The sequence below is a fragment of the Metopolophium dirhodum genome, chromosome 9 (genome assembly GCF_019925205.1).
Source record: "Metopolophium dirhodum isolate CAU chromosome 9, ASM1992520v1, whole genome shotgun sequence".
NCBI lineage: Eukaryota > Metazoa > Arthropoda > Insecta > Hemiptera > Aphididae > Metopolophium > Metopolophium dirhodum.
Window position 1 is genome coordinate 9,449,469 of NC_083568.1, and position 22,781 is coordinate 9,472,249.

The 22,781-nt window shown below is 27.6% G+C and overlaps 1 protein-coding gene across 5 annotated transcripts in view; it reads right to left on the reverse strand.

Annotated features, from left to right (window-relative positions):
• The window catches only part of LOC132952238 (cell adhesion molecule Dscam2), a 143,186-nt gene extending 122,310 nt beyond the window's left edge, over positions 1–20,876 (reverse strand). For all 5 annotated transcript variants that reach the window (XM_061024468.1, XM_061024469.1, XM_061024466.1 and 2 more), the window contains exon 1: positions 20,789–20,876. In XM_061024468.1, the coding sequence (XP_060880451.1) occupies positions 20,789–20,843 (55 nt within the window). In that variant the 5' untranslated portion in view covers positions 20,844–20,876. The remainder of the gene's footprint in view (positions 1–20,788) is intronic.
• Positions 20,877–22,781: the final 1,905 nt, after the last annotated feature.

The window sequence follows — 22,781 nt, forward strand, 5'->3', positions numbered from 1 at the left end:
AATATTATAAATTACTAAAAGCAATGAAAATTTATGGAACATAAAATACTAGAATTTTACTTGTTGAGTTGTTATTGTAATAATACTCGACATGCTTTTCTTATAAAAAATTGTTATATTCATGTATAATCTTGTGTAATATGCATGTACATAAAAGGAAAATCATGTCTTGGATTTGCGTTGTATTTCATGTAAGTTCATTAATACACATGTGGTGTTGTAAATTAAATAGTTCTTTAAAAAGTAGGTACTAGCTTGAAAAATAAATATATAGTGATGCCGGACGAACTTAACAAACATTTATTAGCATGTTCATTGTGTAAACGAATTTTGAAAACAATGATATACAAAAGAAAAACTAAAATGAACTTATTTGGCACTTTGTAGTTGATAACTTTAATAATATATTGTACTCCAACGTATACTTTATATTATTATGTTATTAAAAAGATATATTTGAATTTAAAGTAAACATATTTCAAAATTGAAAAATGTGTTTTCACAGATTAAAAATTTGAGTATAGTTTTATTCATCGTTCTCAAACATATTTCAACACCACTTACAAATACGTTTTTGTTAAGTATTTTCAAATATGTTTTATAATTGTAAAAGCTTTTAATATTTATTTTATTTTTGTTTATTGTTGATGAATTACTAATGTAACATAAAGAGTTAATATTATAGTTAAATGTATAGTTAATATTATACATTTATAATTATTGAAATTGTTTCACAGCGTCGTATCAAAGCTAATGCCTGCGATAAACGTTAAGTTATTAGTTCAATTCTAACTGTAGAAAAATAATGTTTCTCGGTATTTCACTGTAAAATTCTTCACATATGTAGCACGATAACACGTTTTACTGTATTAGTTTGTACCTTGTGCAAAAACTCCCTAATGACTTTGTGAATTAATTTTGAATGTTGACATTCATGCAAAAGTACATTCGAAATTCCTTAAACTAAATGCACACCAGCGCTCCTTTTACATTTTTGATATTATCTTGATGAAGAAAACCAATTAACCTTCCAAAGTAAGTACCTTAATAATATAGACTTAATCAAAATTGCAAGTACATACATACATTTTTAATGAAATGATTGTTAAAAACTTGAGCGATCTATTTCCCCGTATGTATTACAATATTACAATATTACAGTACCTAATACAGTATATACTATTTTATAGCATTGAACAATGTAAGATATTATAACAAAAATCTTTGAGTTGTATTCAGCAAATAAAACGTATGCTATTTAAAAACAAATAAGTACGTACCTATAAGTTCAAACAATAAGTCCACCCCTTCACCACCAATCCCACCGAAAAGTATTATAATTGCAATTATGCAATTATATAATATAATATTATAATTTATAGTTACAGATAGAGTTAGTAAGTAGTAGTGAAATTAGTACATATTTATTTATCATTGGTATTGAGAATTCAAGATTTACAACTACACATTATTTCATCAAAATAAATCACACAACGTTGTACGTAACACAGTTAGTGCATTCACCACAATTCAAATTTTAAATGCTCATAACATCAAACATATTGGTTTATATATACCTACTGTATTTATAATATATATGTATATTAGATATAAAAATGCATCTATCGTTGATAATTATTAATTCCAACGGATATGTCACGTTAAGTAGGTACAATAAGTGTATAGTGTGATAATAATATATTACTCTTGTATTATATTATAAGAATCAAGTTTGTCATATATAACATTTATCTGGTAAGTGATAACACAATATATTTTATAATGTATTATTACGTAATATTATATTGTGTTTAAAACAAGGTAATCGGTGGACGGCATCACTTACATCGAGACGCGAATTTTCACGCTGATAATATTATTAACTACCCCGTACTCGTATAACCATTATTATTATTTTTATTATTCTTACTTTCTGTCAACGTATAGTCACGAATAGGATGTGGTGCGTACTGCGTACACTATCTCACACGATTGTCTACTGACTACTGTTAAATGTCCAAAACCAAATAATTACACGTTTAAAGCTGATTATTTCATTGATACTCAATGCAGTGCTTATATAATATTATCATTGAGTATAACACATCCATTACAATACACCCACTTGTTCACATTTTATATTACATAGATACGCGTTGGCGTGTCACTACTCACTGCGAACTGATAATTTCGGCGACCATTCAAGATAAATACATAATATGAAAACTCGCGTGTGATAGAAGCACATAGTACACTTTCGAATTTCGCGAAAGGAGCACGCGTTGTCCATTGAATTATTATAAACGACCACGGTAAAGTCGAGTAGTAACAGACATACTTATATATGAAAAGGAAAAACCTGCGCAGTAATGTCGGGTTTGTATAGTGTGTAATATTATTATTATTACGAGTAGGTATGACGTATATACCTATAGTGGCGCCGAACTCTCATTTACGTCACTGGTGGTGCGAAATATTGCAAATAATTAACATCGCTGACAATTATTATCAAAAGCAATTTCAGAATATTAAATATTATCTGACCCGAACTGATGAGTCCCTGATTTACTACCCCACGTGCACTACGAGTCGTCAGCACGGTCATCTTATCATAATATATGTTCCGTTGCAGTTGGTCTAGACTCTGGTCTAGACCGTGTCCGATGTCCGTCGTGCGACTGCCACCCCCTATCATCCCTTTTGCATCGCAGGTTAAACGGTTTTACGCAATATTCACTCGATAGTAATTTGCTCTTTGCCAGCCGACGGCCGACCGTCTTCAGCAGTATTTAGGGGAAGCGATAGTGATGCGCTGCGACATCTGATGCACATATAGACCAGCTATACACTGTGCACAAACGGTCAATTAACTTACACACGCGAAGCCATAGCATTAAATATATCGTATAACCACGGGCCTATAGTTTCTGGTTAGACGTTTTCCCGCAGTGGAAATTCGAACTATGCGTATATAATATATAATAATATGAAAACGCACACGGGAAAAACGCCATGCTCTTCGACCCTTGTACAACGGAACATTTGCGCAGAATGGAAGTTTAATGAGACGCCGCACATTAAAACGCATTTAGTATTAACACGGATATATAATTTGGTGTTACCATATATAATATACTTACTCTACTTGATTTGTAATTTTAGAAATTGAAATTAATTTTGATAATTTATTATTAATGTCTTTTAAATTGATTAACAATTGCACAAAGTAACAATATAATATATAAATACGTAAGACGGATTGCATTGCGAATACAAACTACGTACTTTATGTTTTTAAAATGAAGAAAGGGGGACGAGGTGGCCGAGTGGTCTAACGCGACGGATTCGGCACAGCCGGTCCGAGTTCGATCCTCGACCACTGGGCGGCATTTTTCTCCGTGCAAGTCACGGTGTCCGGAGAACAAGTGCCGCCATCCCCCCACCCCGGGGCACGGCAGAAACCTACGGGTGCCCCATTAGAAATTCTGCCAAACACAACACACACGTGTACCAACCTTCCCAATATAAAACCTACAGTGCCCTCCCCACACCCAATGGCCTATGTTGCCGCGGGTTACCCAATAAAAAAAAAAAAAAAAAAAAAAAATGAAGAAATATCCAGAATATAGTTGTTAAAAATATAGTATTACGATTTATAATAAAATGTGTAATTTTATTGTTAAATTTATAATAATTTTAATTTTAATTATTCATACCATTTTATAAAAATATGTATATTTTATAGAAAATATAAAAAATTGATATCATAGATCAAACATAAATCATTTTATTTTATACATTTTAGTCTGTTATTGTTGAATAGAATATAGGTTTTTATTTTTTTTAAACATGTAAAATAATGTGAATATTCTGTATTTAACTGTATAAACTACTAATGGTATACCACCTACTTACTTAGTTTATAAATAATAACAATACTTAAATAAGTAGGAAGTATTATTTAATATAATTCTTGAAAATAGCAAATGCAGTTGATAGTCTTAGTAGTAATTATATACCTACTAAGAGTAAATATAATATTCAAAGTTTTCAGGTAAATTATATACTTAGTGTAATATTTATACAACAATAGTATAACGCTTTTAATCCTTATCGCCACACTTTTAATTTTAAAAACGAAAGGCTTAAATGAATAAAGATAATATGAAATGTAAACAACTTCATACAATGTTCAACGTTAATACTCTTTTTGTTTATTAATTCGTATTATATTTTAATCCTAAATAATCGCTTTACTACGTGTTTAACTACACGTAATATTTTAAACATTGTTTTAATCTAGTGAAATGTACAAGTTTTCCAAATAAAATTATGACGACAATAGAACATAATATTGTATAATATGGAATAACAAAGGCAGAAAAAGTGCGATGCAGCTTATCAAAGATCACCTTACGTACAATACACGCGTAGATATTATATATCTATACGGTTAATGAATATTGCATTTTAAATGTGTCATTCGGAGGGATCAGTGAATTAATTATATTATTTAATAATATAGAGTTTATGGGGATTTATCTGTTTTATTTTTTTTTCCATTCTATTGCGCATTTGAAATCTTTATTTCGCTCTAAACCCCTACGCGCGCGTAATGCGTGTGTACAACGTTCCTACGTCGGAATCCAATTACCCGAGATACGCGTCTCACAGACGAAATAAAACCGTATAATATAGAATATATAAGAATATGTGCTATATACATAAAATTACACACACACATTTGTCTCCTTTAAACCGTGGTAATTATTTAGCGTCGTCGCGACGACGTATTATACCACCCCCCGGCTTGAGTTCAACAGCCTGCCACAGATTAATATATATAGAAAAGGTGTGCGCTAACCCTACATTAAACAAGTAATAAATACAATTCGAGGTAGTGTCGCATTGAACTCATCCGAGGTACGCTTCGATTTTGATTTTTTCCCTCGACGTTTTTCTTCTGAACTTTGCGTTAAAAATGTTATGAGTGCGCGTCAAGAGAAAACCTCCACCCCGTCGCAATATAGTCGGCCACGTGGTGATGGTTATGAATATAAGACGTAAACTAATATAGCAGATGGTCTCGCGTTTTATAATAGTATGGCGTCTATAAGGGGTGAAAAGTGCAGGCGAGTGGTGAGAGAGCAAAAAAAGAATGGAAAATAAAATAATCGCGGGACCGAAAAGACCTCTTCGAAATGTCACCCAGACGATAACACGCGACACCCGCGTAAACGTTCAACCGTGAGTGTGTACTACATATATATATATATATATATATATTATATATTATTAAACCATGGTAATTATTTAGCGTCTTCGCGATGTCACCACCTCTCCTGTCACGAGTTCAATGGCCTGTCACAGATTAATACACATAGTACAGGTGTGCTAACCCTACATTAAACAAGTCGTACCTAAATATAATTCGGGTAGTATCGCGTTTAAATCACCCACGGTACGTTTCGATTTCGATTTTTCTCTCGACGTATTTCCACTAAACTTTGCGTTAAAAATATCATGCACGCGCGACAAAGGAAAACCTCCACTCCGCCGCAGCAGTCGGCAGCACGGTGACGGCTATGAATATAAGTGTAATACTAAAATAACAGATGGTCCTGCGTTTTATGCGGGTACGTGCCAGAAGGGGTGTAAAGTGCAGACGAGTGGCGAGAGAGCGGAAAAAAAATGTAAAATAAAATAACCGGGCAGAGAGGACTTCTTCGCAGTGTCGCCCAGACGATAACGCTCGGCGTCCGTAAATGTTCAACCGTCAGTGTATATTGTATAATATATAATATATATATATACAGTATATACTATATATATGGTATATAGGTACTAGGCCATTATAATATGCGTATACATATTGTATCCGACCGTTGTCTATAATATAAACGTGAGTACGGAGTGGTTGTCATCGTCGTCGTCGTCGTCACCAACGCGCCGTCGCTTTTAATCTTTTAAATGGGTTTAATATGTAAAGTTCTCCAGCGATATGGGCGTCTATGGGGTTGTATATAGTATTAGGTACCGGGGGGGGGGGGGGGAGGAGGAGAAACAAAAATGATGTTTATATAGACGCGCATATTTATAATACGAACGGTATACACACTGCACCGTCGTCGTGTTGGTGCGGCACTCGGCGCAGATGAAATGCTCCGTTAAAATATTGCGTATCCTATTATTTTTGTGCACACGGTCTCCCGAATGTAGGGGATTCGTGCAGAGGCTTTTCATATTTTAACTAATTGCCCTAGTGTTTGCCGTGTAAATCCACCACCGCCACCACCGGCAGTGTCTCTGGAGAAATCCGCTTGTACATATATTATATTGTTGAGTCGGCGGCGGGGCTCTTAATTTTAATAACCATATCAACGCGCGAGGCGGTTGCCCTATCGTTCGAGTTTCCTCTAAGTATATTATACTATATATAATATACGCGATTACACGACCTCCGCAAACTTTGCGCCTCTGATTAAAATTGTGAACGCTATAAACATTTCCTTGTCCCTCGTCTCACCGTCACATCCAAATTAAAATATATTATACGTCATCTGGTTAAAATGGTAAATTAAACGTCGATCGTTTATCATCTATATTTTTTATAATATTTATCACTAAATTATATCAAAAATGCTCCAACTACCTATATAAAAATATATTATATTATGTTATTATAATTCGGGCGTGCACTGATTTCCCAATGAATTTAAATTTTGATTTGTAAACAATATATAGATAGGAACGTTTGTATATAATAAATTTAATATCACATTCGTCGATCAAAAGGACATGTTCTGGTAAATATATCAAAGACTACAAAGAACGTATTTGGTCGATTTATATGCGGTAAATATACATATATGGCAGCATCATTGGGAAAATTTAATTTAAATGTTTTTTTGGACAGATTTTGATATGATATATTTATTTATCCAAATATAAAACCCCTTTTAATAACCCAAAGAATAACAAAAATACCAGTAAATATTTGAAAATCTTTTTAGTTTTAATTTAAAAGTTTGTGTTGACAGTTGGCATATATATTTCAAAAATGCTCTGTAGTCGCAGCCAGGGTCCTCATTGGCCAAACGTATCAAACGGTGTAGAGGAAAATTATAAAGGTGCCTAGTTAATGGTATGATAAAGGGAGTGGAATTTCTCAGTCGACGATAAAGTACCCTAAATTTGGTATCCACTTGCTGAGTAGGTGAATCAAGTATCAACATGACCAGATATGTTATGAAGTTGGTCGAAAAACGTTATATTAGCCGTTTTTTATACAATAAGTTATATAGAGTACTTAGGTACAACAACAAAAAATGTATTGTACCTAATCCTATAATAGAGGAGAAAACCAAACTGATATATTGTTTTAAATTTCTTTGTTAGTTGATAAGTTGTGTTTTTTTTTTTTAATGAAGAAATAAAAAACCTTGACAAGCCATTGGTCTACGAGTAACTTAAATTATATCATTATTAAATTAGATACATATGACAATTCACATTGCTTGAACTAAGGTATAGTTTATATTTGGATGTACATATTAGATTTTTTTAGATACCAGCTACTTAATTTAATTATGAATATCGTTTGGATCCAGACTAAGGATTCGTGTTTACATTTTTAGAAAATAACAAGAACCAATGATGAGAATCGTAATATTATCCAAGACTTATTAGTCTTATTTGTAATTGCAAATATTATTTTAAATACAAACATTTCATGCCGGTATTTTTTTACACTATTATAAATTATTTAAATCATAACGTAGCTTATAATAATGCACCTACTCGCGATCAATAAAAAACAAAATCTCAGTTGAACGTGTGTAACTCGTAACACGAGTTGAATATTATGTGACACCCGTACAGCAAATTTACACTTAACTCAGTATGTTTTTTACTAAATAAAACAGGTATATTTTATATTAAACATATATCTTTACACTGTCAACTATAACATAGAAAGTGACATTGGAAACAAAAATCATTGTAATCGAATCCTTTAGGTAGGGTTAGTGTTCTGTATGAGTATATATACATATATAATATATATATATATATTTAAACGAAAACCTGCTCGGTTATGTTATAAAGGGTAAGTATAGTAAAACCAAGGCATACTTTTTATTCAATACTTTCCGTGTCTAAGGTGACACTGATAAATGGGCTATTAAACATTCAACGAACCGTATTTAATCGTTTAGGTAAACTTCACATTACAAACAATACGGAATTGAAGCAAATGGAAGAGCTACAACTAAGCTTTAGGGAAAACTTTTGCGACTATTGTTCCGAATAAATGTATTGCTTGTGCCGAGCCGTGCTCAAGAAATCTTTAAATAAAAGTATGAAACAACTGGATTTTTTTGTATCATAAATAGTTCAATATAGATCGTGTCTTTATACTGTTAATGATGAACTGAGAAAAGTCTCATGTCAAAGAAATTATTTGTTATAATATATACATGTATATATTAACCGAATAGTGATAAATATATTTTTAATTATAAGACATATTTTTCAAGGCATTTCTCTGCATAATACCTATTTTGTAATCAAAGAATATGGGATTTTTTAATTAATAGAGGTAATATTAAATTATAAAAATATTTTATTTTAAAAACGATTCTAATCATTCAGGCTACATAAATGACAAATCAAATCTTTTACAATTTAATGGTTTTATACTTTACATTTTATTTTCATTTTTTTAAAACTTAATAAGCTTTTCTAATCTACCTATTAGGTACTTACTAAGAAGTAAGAACACAATCAAAGGCTTAAATTAAATTGAATTAAAATTCATACTAGGTATTATTAAATTCATGAAATATAATATATGAAATATTAAATATAACTTATAAGCACTTACAATTAAATATTAATAATTATTATTTTAGTATTTTACTTAATACATTTTTTTCAATAGAAACATTAATCAAATTGCCTAATTATAATTGTTGTTAAGATACATCTTATTTAAAACACAATAAAGTTATCTTCACAGTTTACATAAACATTATAATATAGGTATAGATTATATTAAATTTATTCTGCATTAATATACGAAACAATAAATTGTAGTTATTGTATGAATTTTTTTTCCTATAAACTTAACGGGTATATTGTAGTTAAGGGTAACAGTGTATTAGTAGTACATTTTTAACTCATATACTATTATTCATATTCAGTATGAAAGATTTATGGGGAAAGATTAGTTCGAATTGTTCACCAAAGGGTTGCTGGGCTACCTCCTTAATGAATCATATGCAAAAAACCACATTCAAATATATAATGAATAGATCTTGATGTGCTAATACTGGCTCTCAAGTTGAACCCTATTTTGAATTAATATAACAGCAATAACTATAGTGAAAATATTCTTTGTGTATTAATGTACCAATTATCTAATTGTGTAGAGCCCATTAAATTCTACTGGCTGCTTTATAGATGATAATTTATCTAAGTACTTACAAAATATAGTACTAAAATTTCATATTTTGAAATTAAAATAGTTTAAATATTGTTTAAAAAATCATAGGGAAATTACTAATTAATATAAAGTTTATTGAAAAAACAAACCTCAAAAATTTTTTTGTTCTATCTTATTAGGATTTAAATTAAGTATAATATATAAAAATACAAATTGCATTGAAATGCAATAAAAAAATATGACAGAAAATAAAGTCAAAGCAATTAATATAAAGTTAAATACGACTGATATATCGATACGATCCAATTAATTTATCAATAAATAATACATTATTTTGAGTCGCTAAAATATAAAGGTATGTCAACCGTCAATATTTAGAAAGAAAAAATATTAAGTCTTCACTTATCAGCTATTAGTTCTATATATATAAAATATTTCTTCTTCAAAACCTATTAGTGCAGTTATGTTACCGAAGTATTATTAAATTATTCTTAAAATTAATTTTTCGTAGCTCTTTAAATATTTATTTTTTCGTAGGTAGGTGTACCTATAACGGCTATTCCATTGACATTAATTACATACTAATAATTGTCAATTTATAATACTCACTAACAATCAATTGATATTACTATTACTATATTATCATACTTATATACATTAGGTACTTACAATCAATCAGTTTACAGTTGTTGTATAAAACTGTCCATATCCTTAAAGGCCTCAATATATTTTCATATAGGTAGTGCGTTTAATGATGCGTTTGACAAATATTTCAGAGATCTATATATATATATTTTTAATTTTTATTAGAAAAATTGAACAATTTGTAGGTACAATAAGTTGAAGTGATAGTCAGGTAGTCAAACAGAAAAAATAAAAAGAGGCATGTGGGTGGCAGCCAGTGACGGAACTTCGGCGAGAGATATATTCAATTTAATCACATGTTTTTAACGGTAGCCAATCGGTATTCGTGAATTAAAGCAATTTTGAACCTAATATATCGTTAAAACTATTATAATATGTATAATTTAATATGTATTATTTGTTCACACGTTAGGTTAGGTATTTATATTATTATTTGTTGCTAACTTTCAGAAATAAATATTAGTCATCAGAATATATAATATTATGCATAGTAAACAGATTAATTAAAATATATCTATTGTGCCTAATAATTCACCCATTCAAAATAGTTGTATTGTTATTACGTTGTGTAGTCAAATAGTTCTGGAAATATCTAGTAATAACTGATTGGAGAATAATTATTATTGTTCTAGCGATAAATTGAACAGTGGACAATGGACACTGACTAGCCATCAATCGACAACGATCGAATTAATATTCATGATATTCAATTCAGATATAAAGTACATACAACTCAAAAATTAATCTTGTGTTAATACAGTACAATTATAAATTATAATAGGTACAACAAATTAATTTTTATAATATATTATAAAAAAAATATTTACCTCATCGTAAATGCTGAAAAAAGTGGCACTTTCAATTTTTACTATACAATAACTTTAAATGTTGAGTACCTTAAGGGCAATAAAATATGTATATTGAAATAAAAAACTAAAAAACAGAAACTATAGTATTTTATAAAGTCTTTAAACTTATAAAAATAGCTTTTGTCTATATTTTAGTTATAACTTGCCTTAGTCGTTCAATTCATCTTGGCCATCGGCGACCATTACGATTTCACAAAATTATGGTTCTGAAAACTAGGTATATTATAATATTGAAAATACCATAGAGTATAGACATATTATTAAGTTTAATATGTCTATGGAAAATACCTACAATCGTAATTTGTAATGTGATACCAACTTAAATGTTAATTGAGAACATGAAATATAATTTAAACATTGTATATCCAACCTAGAACATATTTATCCTGACAAATTAACATTAAATTTATTTGCTATTTCATTATGATATTTATTATTTACTAATATTATTATTTATTAGGTATTGATAACTACAAATTGGTTATTTTCATTTGATATTGTTGCGAGTGGCTACACTGATTATATATTTTTGTTGTCCATTACGTCCTGTAACGTCCACCGAGAGCCAAGGCGAACTTTACTAGTCGAGTGAGTATACGTTGTTTAAAGATAAAATATTGTTGTAAAAATAATAGGTTAAGATTTTGTATATCGTTACGGTATTAAGTCAAGAGAAAGATCTAGTGATTGTTTTCCTTTTCTCTAAATCCTATCAGCACTATCCGTCTATTTAATAGAAAGACACTTTGACATGCCATAATGGTACGTGGAAGAACCGACTTCTGTCAGTCGAATTTTCTATTAAAACTGATGTGGACAGGTAGGTTGAAATGTACATTACACGGTGGCAAACAATATTGAATATTAGTTATTTTGTTAATAAAACGTTATTTCTTCATTATCTAATCTCGTAAATTGTATATAAAGATTGAAGTACTTATTACGCTGACACAATACATAATACTACCCATAGGTACACACTTTTTGCGTATCTAATATTATAGGTTGAAACTCGACTAAGTACTTTACTAGCTCACTAAATCGCTTTTCTCAAATTAATTATTAATAATAATTCAGCGTTACAATATATGCTATATTAAATTAAAAATACAATGAAAACTGATTTAAGGTACCTATATTATTATATTTTAAGGTAATCATATACAACTTTTAATAAGCTCATAAATAATAATAACATACAGAAAATTATGCGTAGCTATCAATAAATATTTAAATAAATATAAATCCTGAAAAATAAAAAAAGTTTGACTTTTAATTGATAAACTTAAGAATCAACGAACAATTATTAGAACGATTTCTTTTCTCAGATATTTCAAAAGAAGATACGAGTCATTTCAAAATAGGTACATACTTCAGGGAAAATTCTTTTGATAAATTGATATAAGTTAAAAACATACCTAAGCTATTTTTATATAAGCTATGATCATATTACCTACTAATTATTGTTTATGATTTAAAATACAATTGTAATGCATGTTGTAAGAATTAACTATGATTTATTACAGATACATATTTAGGAATATATTTCATTAGACATAAAGGAATACGTGATTTTAAAATTATATTAGATACCTAATTAATTAATATTATAAACTGCCTTTGTGAGTGGTGTTAATACGCATTGTGAAAAATAATATATTATTTTAACTAGGATTATAATATTACTTTTCCGATTATTTTTTTTATCAATTGATCAATAAAACTACTTATTTCATACAAAACGAACATTTCAGAAATAAATATTTTAGAAAATAAGGACCATGGAGATATTTTAACAGCAATATTTTACCAGCAACATATTATATAGTTCATTTTTTTCGCTATCATTTTCAAAAGAGCACTACTTTGTCTGCCCCGTCACACTGGTAAATCTATAAATCAAATTTAATCCAATAACTGTGTCAGAAAGTAACGTATATTATATATTATATTATGTATGTTTAACCATTTCATATATAAAATTCTGTATCATCATTTCGACAGTGATATAAAAATATTTTAATACAAAGGTAAAGTAGATGTATTATATAAATTAACGAGTTTTTGTTAAATTAAATATTCTCCTTTTAATATTTATATCCATGAAGAAGTCACATAAAAAATAAAATATAATTTCACATCATAATATTAAATTTAAAAAATAAAGGCTGATTAATTGCAAGTAAAAAATATTTTATAAAGGTAGGTATTTGAATATGTTCATAATATTATTCTTTAATAAATTAGAGTTATGTTTTACCATATTACATATTTTAATTTGTAACTATTATTTTAAAATACATATTATCATGTGTATTCGTATCTTATAAAGTTGAAAGGAAAATGTGCTGGATGTCCTTTAGTTTAATATTATGTAACAGAACGTTGTCAGTTGTCATTTGAAGTAGCAAATAATAATATTGTAATATTAAATAAGCAAATGTGTTCACGATTTTTCCAACCCAAATAATAAATATAATAACACACATATGGTTCGTTATGTATCATAATAATATAATATATATTTTTTTACAATAATTTACCACGGATTAGACCCTTAACCATTCGCACTATTATTTTCAAAGTACATATATCGCATTAAGTATAGTTTCTTTATTTCTATTATTTTATTTTTTTGAATTCGACTTCGTAGTTTTGTCGAAACCGCGTCTCTTGTCGCTTTTTTTTTCTTATTAACGTCCTTTGTTCTCCGTTCTTCATACATAATACAACGCACTCAATGGGCCCTCGGGTTTCCCTTGTTTTCACTAGCCCATACACACTTGTGTCCACTGCCCGCGCAACCTTTGTTTTTTCCCACCCTTGTCTATACTCGCGTTTCTTCCACTTTTATGTTCTCCGTATCTACATTGTAAACTTTGTCTTCTGTGCTTTCAATTGCTCTGTCTGTAGCTCCTTTACCCCGTTCGGCCATCACCGTATCCTTTTATCGACTCATTTTTCCCTTTACCCGTTATACTCTTTATGAGCAATTTCTTCGCAAGTTTCACCCTTTCTTATATTTTTCATTTAAGATCCCCATACTAAGAGACACTATTCTCGAATGATTATCAACACGAACTCCAGACCAATATAATTGAACTGCATCATATCGCATAAAACAAAATCCGAAGAAAACCTTTCTACCCAAGTGGTTATTAAGACAACACATCTTAATATAATATTAAAATTGTTTTCTTCTTTTATACAGGTTTAGGTACCTAATACTTATGCATAATGACTTATCAACATTTTTACTGAAAATATTTTAAATACATACACACACGCAAAAAATATTTATAAGTATGTAATATATTATATTATAATATTTTGAGCTTTATTTTATTTTTTTAATTTAATATATAATCATAAAATTAAAAATGCATCAATTATACTATTATTATATAATATTATGTTATGATTTACCTATAGTACCTATTATGGGCTGTAATCAGTTTAAATCACACTATATGGGAAAAATAAGTTAATACATGCGTTGAAAAAATAACATATATAGGTACCTACATACAACTAATGGACCATTTATTTTTTTTGTTACATTTATAATAATAATAATATATAATATAATACCTATGTAGTCAATAATCTATATTTATTGAGGTTTTGTATAATATTCAATTAGTTACTAATTTATTATAATCATACCGGATTGTGTTCACAAAATAAAGTTATCACGTAGCGATTAATACTTAAATATTAGATAGATAACACAATTAATAATATAATTAAAATTTTATTTCAATAACAAAAATAACATTTTATTTTTTTCTCTAAAAATTACAATTAGGTAAGACCTAAAAATTTTCTTTTTTCTTTTTCATTTTGTTAATTTATAAATTAAAAAATCATTTTACGTATTCATTAAATTTAAATTTAAATTAATAACTTAGAAGGAAATTATGTGAGTACAAAACAAGAATGTATTAACTGTAGGTACGATTTTACAACAGAACAAATAATTCATTTTTGTCCCGGAAATAATTTTAGAACGGAACAAATATAAATTGTATGTTGGCTTAGAATGTATTAATATTTTGTACATTTTTTTGTTGACAACTATTCTATGATAATTAAAACAAACAATCATATAATAAATAATTATTTTGGAGATAGTTTTTCATTGTTAAAAAAAACCCCTGTACAATTGAATACTTCAATTATGGAAATAATTGGATATATAAATTAGACATAATATCTTTATATGAATCAATGTACATAAGTGCATCTGTTTTTTAAACATATCTGGCATCAATTATATTTATAATTATCAATTTATATTTTATTTATCAGTCCATAAAATTGTGTGTACTACGACATACTTTGTGTAGTACGAAATTTAAAAGTGTTTTATTCTAATTAAACCTTTATAATGATATTATATATAATTTTATATCTTCATTTTTTTTTTATATTTCAATGGTTTTTTGCCAAATCACATTTTAATTAATATCTAAATTCTACACAGAAACACAGTAAACAATATTTTGTGTTGTTATTACGTCTTATTATAGTTATAATTATTAACTATTCATTGTTATTGAGAGTAGCTATTTTTATTATTACCAGCTTAGTAGTGAACGGTGGTATATAGTATACTAGTGTTTTAAGTGTTTAATCTAGAAATAATTTAGATTTTACCGATTTGGGACTATATGTGTAATACGAAAATTTGGATATTTTAGAGACTGATATAATTGCATTTTTTATACTGTTTTTCATTTGTTAAATTAGTACGCCATATTATCATTCATTATATAGGTATTAGGTACTGTATAATTACAGTCATATCATATTTATAAACTGATTTAGATGATAGATTCTAGAAAAGTAAATATTATATATCTTATATCTTAGTTATTAAATTAATATGATGTATCAAATGCTCAAATCCGTATAATATTAAACATATTTATTACTATTTTTAACGTGCATGAAGTTGGCCACGCCATGTCGAGATAATTTTACAAAACTTGTGCCCTAACTATTTTATAAATGTTAAAAGCGATGTTCTTTAGACGTTTCAGAAATATTGTTTTGTATAAATATGAGTAATACATTTAAATTATGCTGTAACACGTTACTCAAATTAGCAGCACTCTAAAAGTAATTTGTAAAAGTATTTTTTTTTCTTAACAAGTTGGAATGAAACCCATAAAAAATAAACCACGTTGAAACTCGTGCAGGAGACGCTAATAACAGTTGCAAATGTTTTCGGAAAATATTTTTTGATTCATATCCGCGGGTGTACAGTAATGAAATAATAGTTCACTGTGACTATAACCACAAGCCATATTTTTTCTTTCTTCCTTATTTTACGACCAATGAAGAAGGGTAAAGTTTCAAAAGCAGTAGAAATTTAACAGGATGAAATAAGGAGAAAACAGGAAAGATGTAAATAAAAAAAATAAAGCACACTCAGGATTGTAAAATTAAAAGAAAAAAGTAAACGGAAAAGTTTACCGTGTAAAATAATCCAGAGAATCGAATGAAAATTTCCTCGGCGAAAGAACGATGGTCTTCTAGTAAATGGTCATTGGGGATGGAGGAGTGGTTTTTAATCTGTTGACGGTCGACGACGTTCAAATTAAACTTTCGCTCCAATATGAATCGAGTAAGGGGCGTAGTGGGACGCAGTTGTCGCGATGCAATTTAAAAACGAATCGTAAACTCAACAACGAACAGGAAAAATACCAGTTCATTAAAAAAAAAAAAAAACATAACTTTTCCCTTAGACTATATTATTATTATATATATATTTGTAACCCTTCAACACGATAATTATAATTAGCGTTTACGTACATTTATTTACAGAACTCGTCTAGTCATAATATTTGGTTTATATTATAATAATAAACACTATAACGATGTTTAATTGTATGCATTTTAATTTTTCTATCAACTTGTTATGTTTATTTCAAATATGTAGTTAAAAATATATTTCCAGTTGATGGTATGTATAGAAGAAGATTTTAGTTTAGTTTTTATAAATAACTAGTGATACATTATATTTTTGAACACGAAACTAAAAATGTTCGGAAAAATCATTATTAGTCATGACAAAAATAATTCTGCAACATTTTACTTAAGTAGTTTTTATAAATGTGTTATTAATACTTCGATGGTAGCCAATTGGTAGGTAACTATAGTACCTACTACAACACGGCGCTAGAAGCAATATGGTAAAAGTGATATTCATTGAAAAAGCAGAACTCAAACAATTAATTTACCAAATAATTTTAAGCCGATTGTAAATAATTGTAACTGTAATTTTAATCATAATAATATTCGGATAATAGATAAGTAGGTAGCTAGGTATATAATAACCACATTGTTGATGTCATATTATTATGAGTTCTGGTTGAATTGACTTTGCTAATGAATTGTAAATGACTGATTAATGACAGTGAACAATGGTTCCTACAGTAAAGTATTGTACTTATTCTGGATTTATTCTCATCAATGACACAAATTGAACTTGTTTACGGTTTATTTGGAAGTTATTGATATCCTAGAATTCTACCGATGTACATATTAGTATTTTAAGCTGATAAATATTTACTTATATTATTTAAAAAATGTGAACATACATTATAATACATAACAATATTTTATATTATACATATATTATAATATTATTTAATAAAATGCAAAAAAATAAACCCTGTTAAATATTTAACTAACTATGAGGCATTTACATATTCCACCTTATCGTGGAGTATATAAATAGTTTTAACTTGCAATATAAATAACGGTAATATAGGTATAATATATTATTTATGAATTATAGCTGTATGCATCCTAAGAAAATGCGCATAGGTATTTATCCGTAATATGTTTTTAAAAAAACTGAAGCTTGGTAATATTATGTTTAAGCATGGATGGCGTTGTACTTGTATATTTGTTTCTAATTATTAAAATATGTTATTTAAAGTTATTCAGTGTTGATAAATGTATAATAATGTTTGTGTTATTCATATTATACCACCCATTGATTTGGTTTTTCGCTTATTTAAATGTCGATGATGACTACTGGTTCAATTACTGAATTATAGTTAAGTGTAAATTAAACATTATGATTAAATAGTTCTATACAAAACATTAAATATAAACATATTTATTAAACTTTACTAATTTAAAGTTTAAGCCAATTGTGTTTTAAATTAATTTAAAAAGCAATTGTATTTTATGCTCCTGTATGTCAAGATAAATAATTTAGATACTTATTTCTTATTAAAATAAACGTTTACAGCTGTAAGCTTTTGGTTATTTAATAATTGTCATAGAATGTACGTTAAAATACCTACTTACAAATAGTAATGATAAATGTTTAGTGTTCAGTTAAAGGTTCAAATTATTATTTTGTATTTAATTATATATTATGTTAATTTATTTAACACATTTATTATATTTAAAAAAATTGTTTATTGTGATAAACAGACCAAAGTTCTATAATTAAATAATATTTAAGTGGAATATTGTGTTTTTTCTTCAATTTATTTTAAATATACCTATTACCTAACATGCATGAACTATTAATTAGTATATAATATATATACATATTAAATACAATAGTCACTGATAAAGTGATGAACAGTCTTATAGGTATACTCTATAGTCTCTACAGAAAGATTGTTTAAATAATATAATTGCAATATTATTTATAATAACAACATTATTATGTAATTAATGTTGTATTTTATGTGAGTTATCCATTACAAATCATATAAGTTCTGTATAGTTATTTTAAGATGATTTCGGTATTTCTTATAGTATGATTACGAGTATATTGCATTGCATTTCTATACAATTTTATTTTATGTTTTAAAATAATGGTTTATAGTTTTGGATATAAGAATAGCCATATTGTATAATATCTGTGTAATTAAAATTATAATACCTACTAATTTTAATTCGTTTTATTCAAAATACAAGTTTTAGTTATGAGAATTCAAAGTTAAATAACTAATTAACAATGGTCTAGGTTTCTAGAAATTGTTATATTTACACATTTCCTTTTGAATTTATAAATAGCTTTTTATTGTATGTGAAGATTTATATGGGTATGATCAAACAAATACATTATGCATTCGAGAAGTTATAAAAATATGTCGCAGGCATAAACTCAAGTGTAAAATTAAAAATTTAAAAATACAAGATATTTTGAATGTGGTCTGAAATCATAAAATAGCATATTGGTCATTGGGGAACACTGTTAAGACAACACAAACACTAACCTTAGGTCACGATATAAAGGTCCCTTATAAATAAACAGATACCTACTATAAGTCTATACAAACATATTATAGTCAACAGTGAGTATAGGATTTACGATTTATCCGATAACTTGTAAGCAATATATACTGCGTTCTATTTAGGTTTTAATTTATTTTAAATTTAGTAATAGCTAAAGGGTATATTATGCAAAAAAAATGTACTTATAATGTCTTAATTAGTTTGAACCGACAACGTTATTAGATTTCCTCAAGTTTTAATTTTTGTAAAGCTTTCAAGTTACAATATTAATCTACTAGACAGCTTCTGGATTTTTATTAAATATGAGACACTATTAAACGTAATAAATATTTTTAAATCTCTGAAAAAAAACCAATATTTTAAATACATATTATACATAATATAATATAGAATATACATTTTACCTAAGAGTCTTTATTATAAATTATATGTAAAGTTGATGTACCTATTTACTATCTCAACGTTACTGAGTTTTATTATGAAATAATGTAAAACTTTCAAATAAAGATGGATGTTTTCAAACACTTTCTGATCTGGGGATAAAATCACTCTATGATAAAATGTATTGCAAGAAAAAATTTACCTAATACAAACTGTCATATATAATATTACATATTATAATAGGTACAGAATGTGTACGTATAACTTATTAGTACTTTCAAAAATATACTCAATCATTTAAAATCACCTATAGTTATACTAATTCACCTAAGTGAAATATGAAGAAGAAATCCCGGAAGAAAATATTAAATTTATAGTTTTAGTTATTATTTTAAAGTCCACGTTAATGTATAATATCTTATATACACAGATATAGGTTCTCTTTTATACATCAATTTTTTCGTATAATAATATGTATATAGTGAAAATATGCGGAGATTTAATTTACAAAATATTAATATGTTGTACTAATTTTAAAATTCTTTCTAGAAAATCAAAAATTAAATAATCACAGAACTAAAAAATAAGTGAAAATTCCCTGTACAACATAAAATTATATTCTATGAAATGTATCTAGGTATTTCAGTAAATTATTAATTTTAACTGTTATAATTTATACATCGTTAAGTTATTAATAACTAGCTAATTACTTAAATATTTATTTGATATTTAATTTTTCTTTAAATTTCAATTCTAAAAAAAATGTCTAATTAATAATTTCAGAATTTTTGATTTATCAATGTTAAATAATACCCACCATACATTATATAAGACGTCACTAAATGCGTTTATTGGATATAATTGTTACGAAATATGTAAATTCACTGTACAGACATTTTGTAAAAATTAAATGGAAAACTTTAAAAACAACCAAACTCTATATAGTTAGTAAAATTAAAAAAAAAATTAAATTGTATATTTCTATACACCTAAACCACACGAAAAATTAAAATACTAATAAATAATTCAAATATTAAAAGAGGACTCTTTTTCTAATCTCTAATTAATAGTGTACATGGTATATCTTCGTATAAAAAAATTAAATCAAAAAAATTTGAAAAAAACAATAAAATTTAAAATATATTATATTACTCGACTTTTTAAAAGTTCTTACCGGGTAAAAAAATGTGCACGACGAAAACAAAAGTCGCGCCGAGCCGGCGAAACATGTCGAGGGTTGCGCGTCTAACCGATACTGACGATATCCGGCGACTGCGCCGACACCCCTGACCAGGCTTAATACACTCCGGCAAACGGCCGCCCAGTAAAATGCCCCCTATAACGTGCGTGCAACTGTGCAAGTGTTTTTTACGCGTCAAAAAACCGCGTTTTTGTAATATATTTCTCTAAGACTCACTACAATGACTTCCGAAGAAAATATTATAACAAATCCTTATACCTATGTTGTAAGGCTTTTTTTCGTTTATAAATACACGATGATCAAATATCATAATTTGACGAAAAGCAAACATAGAAGTTCACGTTGTTAATGTAAAATCCACATTTTTCCATGAATATAACATTATAAGATAATAGGTTTTTTTTAAAACTCGATTCAGATTTCAGGTTGGGGAGCCATGAAACAGTTGCTAGGTGTGTTTATTTGTATTAAAATAGAAAATTTGAAATCAATGTTTAAACTTCACGGATTTGAACTTCTCTATACATTTTCCTGATACACTAAAGGAAATAACTGAGAAATCGAATAATTACAGATAATCAAAGAAGGTATGTATAAACTAGAATCAATGTCTGATCGATATTTTCCAATATTAACGAGCACTCCTTTTCCCAGAAAAATCTTTTTAGATAGAAACAAAATAAATATAGTAATTAATAAAATCAATACATTCCTTGCTTCATCATTAGAATCCGAAAACGTTAATCGTAATATATATGATGAATACATTTTCTTCCTTATAATCAGCATAACTGTTTGATCATTGTGGATTTTAACATGTAGTCTTGAGAAAAAATTACAAGATAAATTCATAAATATACTACCTGTATAGTACTTTTGATAAATTATGTTAATTTGTAATTATGTGTATATCTACTGTACTATCTATATTATACCTATCTCATATCTGTTACAACACTAGAAAATAACAAATCGTAATAAATAATAATATATTATTAAGAATTCGGAATTCAGCAATTCAGTATATTAATCTTACCAGGTTGCTCATGGGCCATGACTATCTTATGGCTCAACGAGAAATGTTACAAGTCTAACGTGTAGAACTAAAGTAACGATTAAACATGATAATATATTAACAGAATATTGCCATTTGTCAATACGAACAGAAAATAAAAGAAAACAGCATTTTGAATACTTGACCAATACGAAATCTTATAACCTCAAATCGGAATCAATCAATAAAATAATACATTTTCTAAGACATAATATGTACATAATATTATTATGAGCTATACAGATTAATTTAGATATTGATTAAGAAATAATATAAACAGCAAATACTTGTTTTTGTTGAAACTTTGTATACCGAGTGATTTTTTACCATTATTTTAACCAATAATGAGATAGACCCAATATATCCTTAGTACACAAAATTACCTATGTTACTCAAAAACTACTCGTTCAAATTTTCATTTAAATAAGTACATCAAAATTCTTACAAAAATATATCTGCTGAATAATAATTAAAAGTTAAAAAGGGGGAGGGTTCCTATTTGAAAAACAGAAGTTTGTACTGTCACAGGATCGTTCTTAAGTGGTACAAAAAATTTCAAGTATTCGAAAATATGGTCTTCAAGTGTATTTGAAAATTCCAAAAATCAGAATTTGAATATATGCATAATTTAAACATAAAAATAGGGTGAGCACTGAGCATGCTTAAAAAATAGCCTGTATAGGTATGTATATTTTTTTTAATACGCATGTGAGTAAAATAATTAAAACCATTTTTAAAAATGTATTTCAAAATTGCTGATGATTGAAATCAAATTTATTAAACTTAATTATTTTCTTCACCAGTTTTCTCCACTATGGATATTATTTTATTAGCATAATACAAAGTTCCACATTTTTCCGAGTATTCTGCATATTATAAATATCAATTAATTGTTCTCTTTAAAAGCAAAAT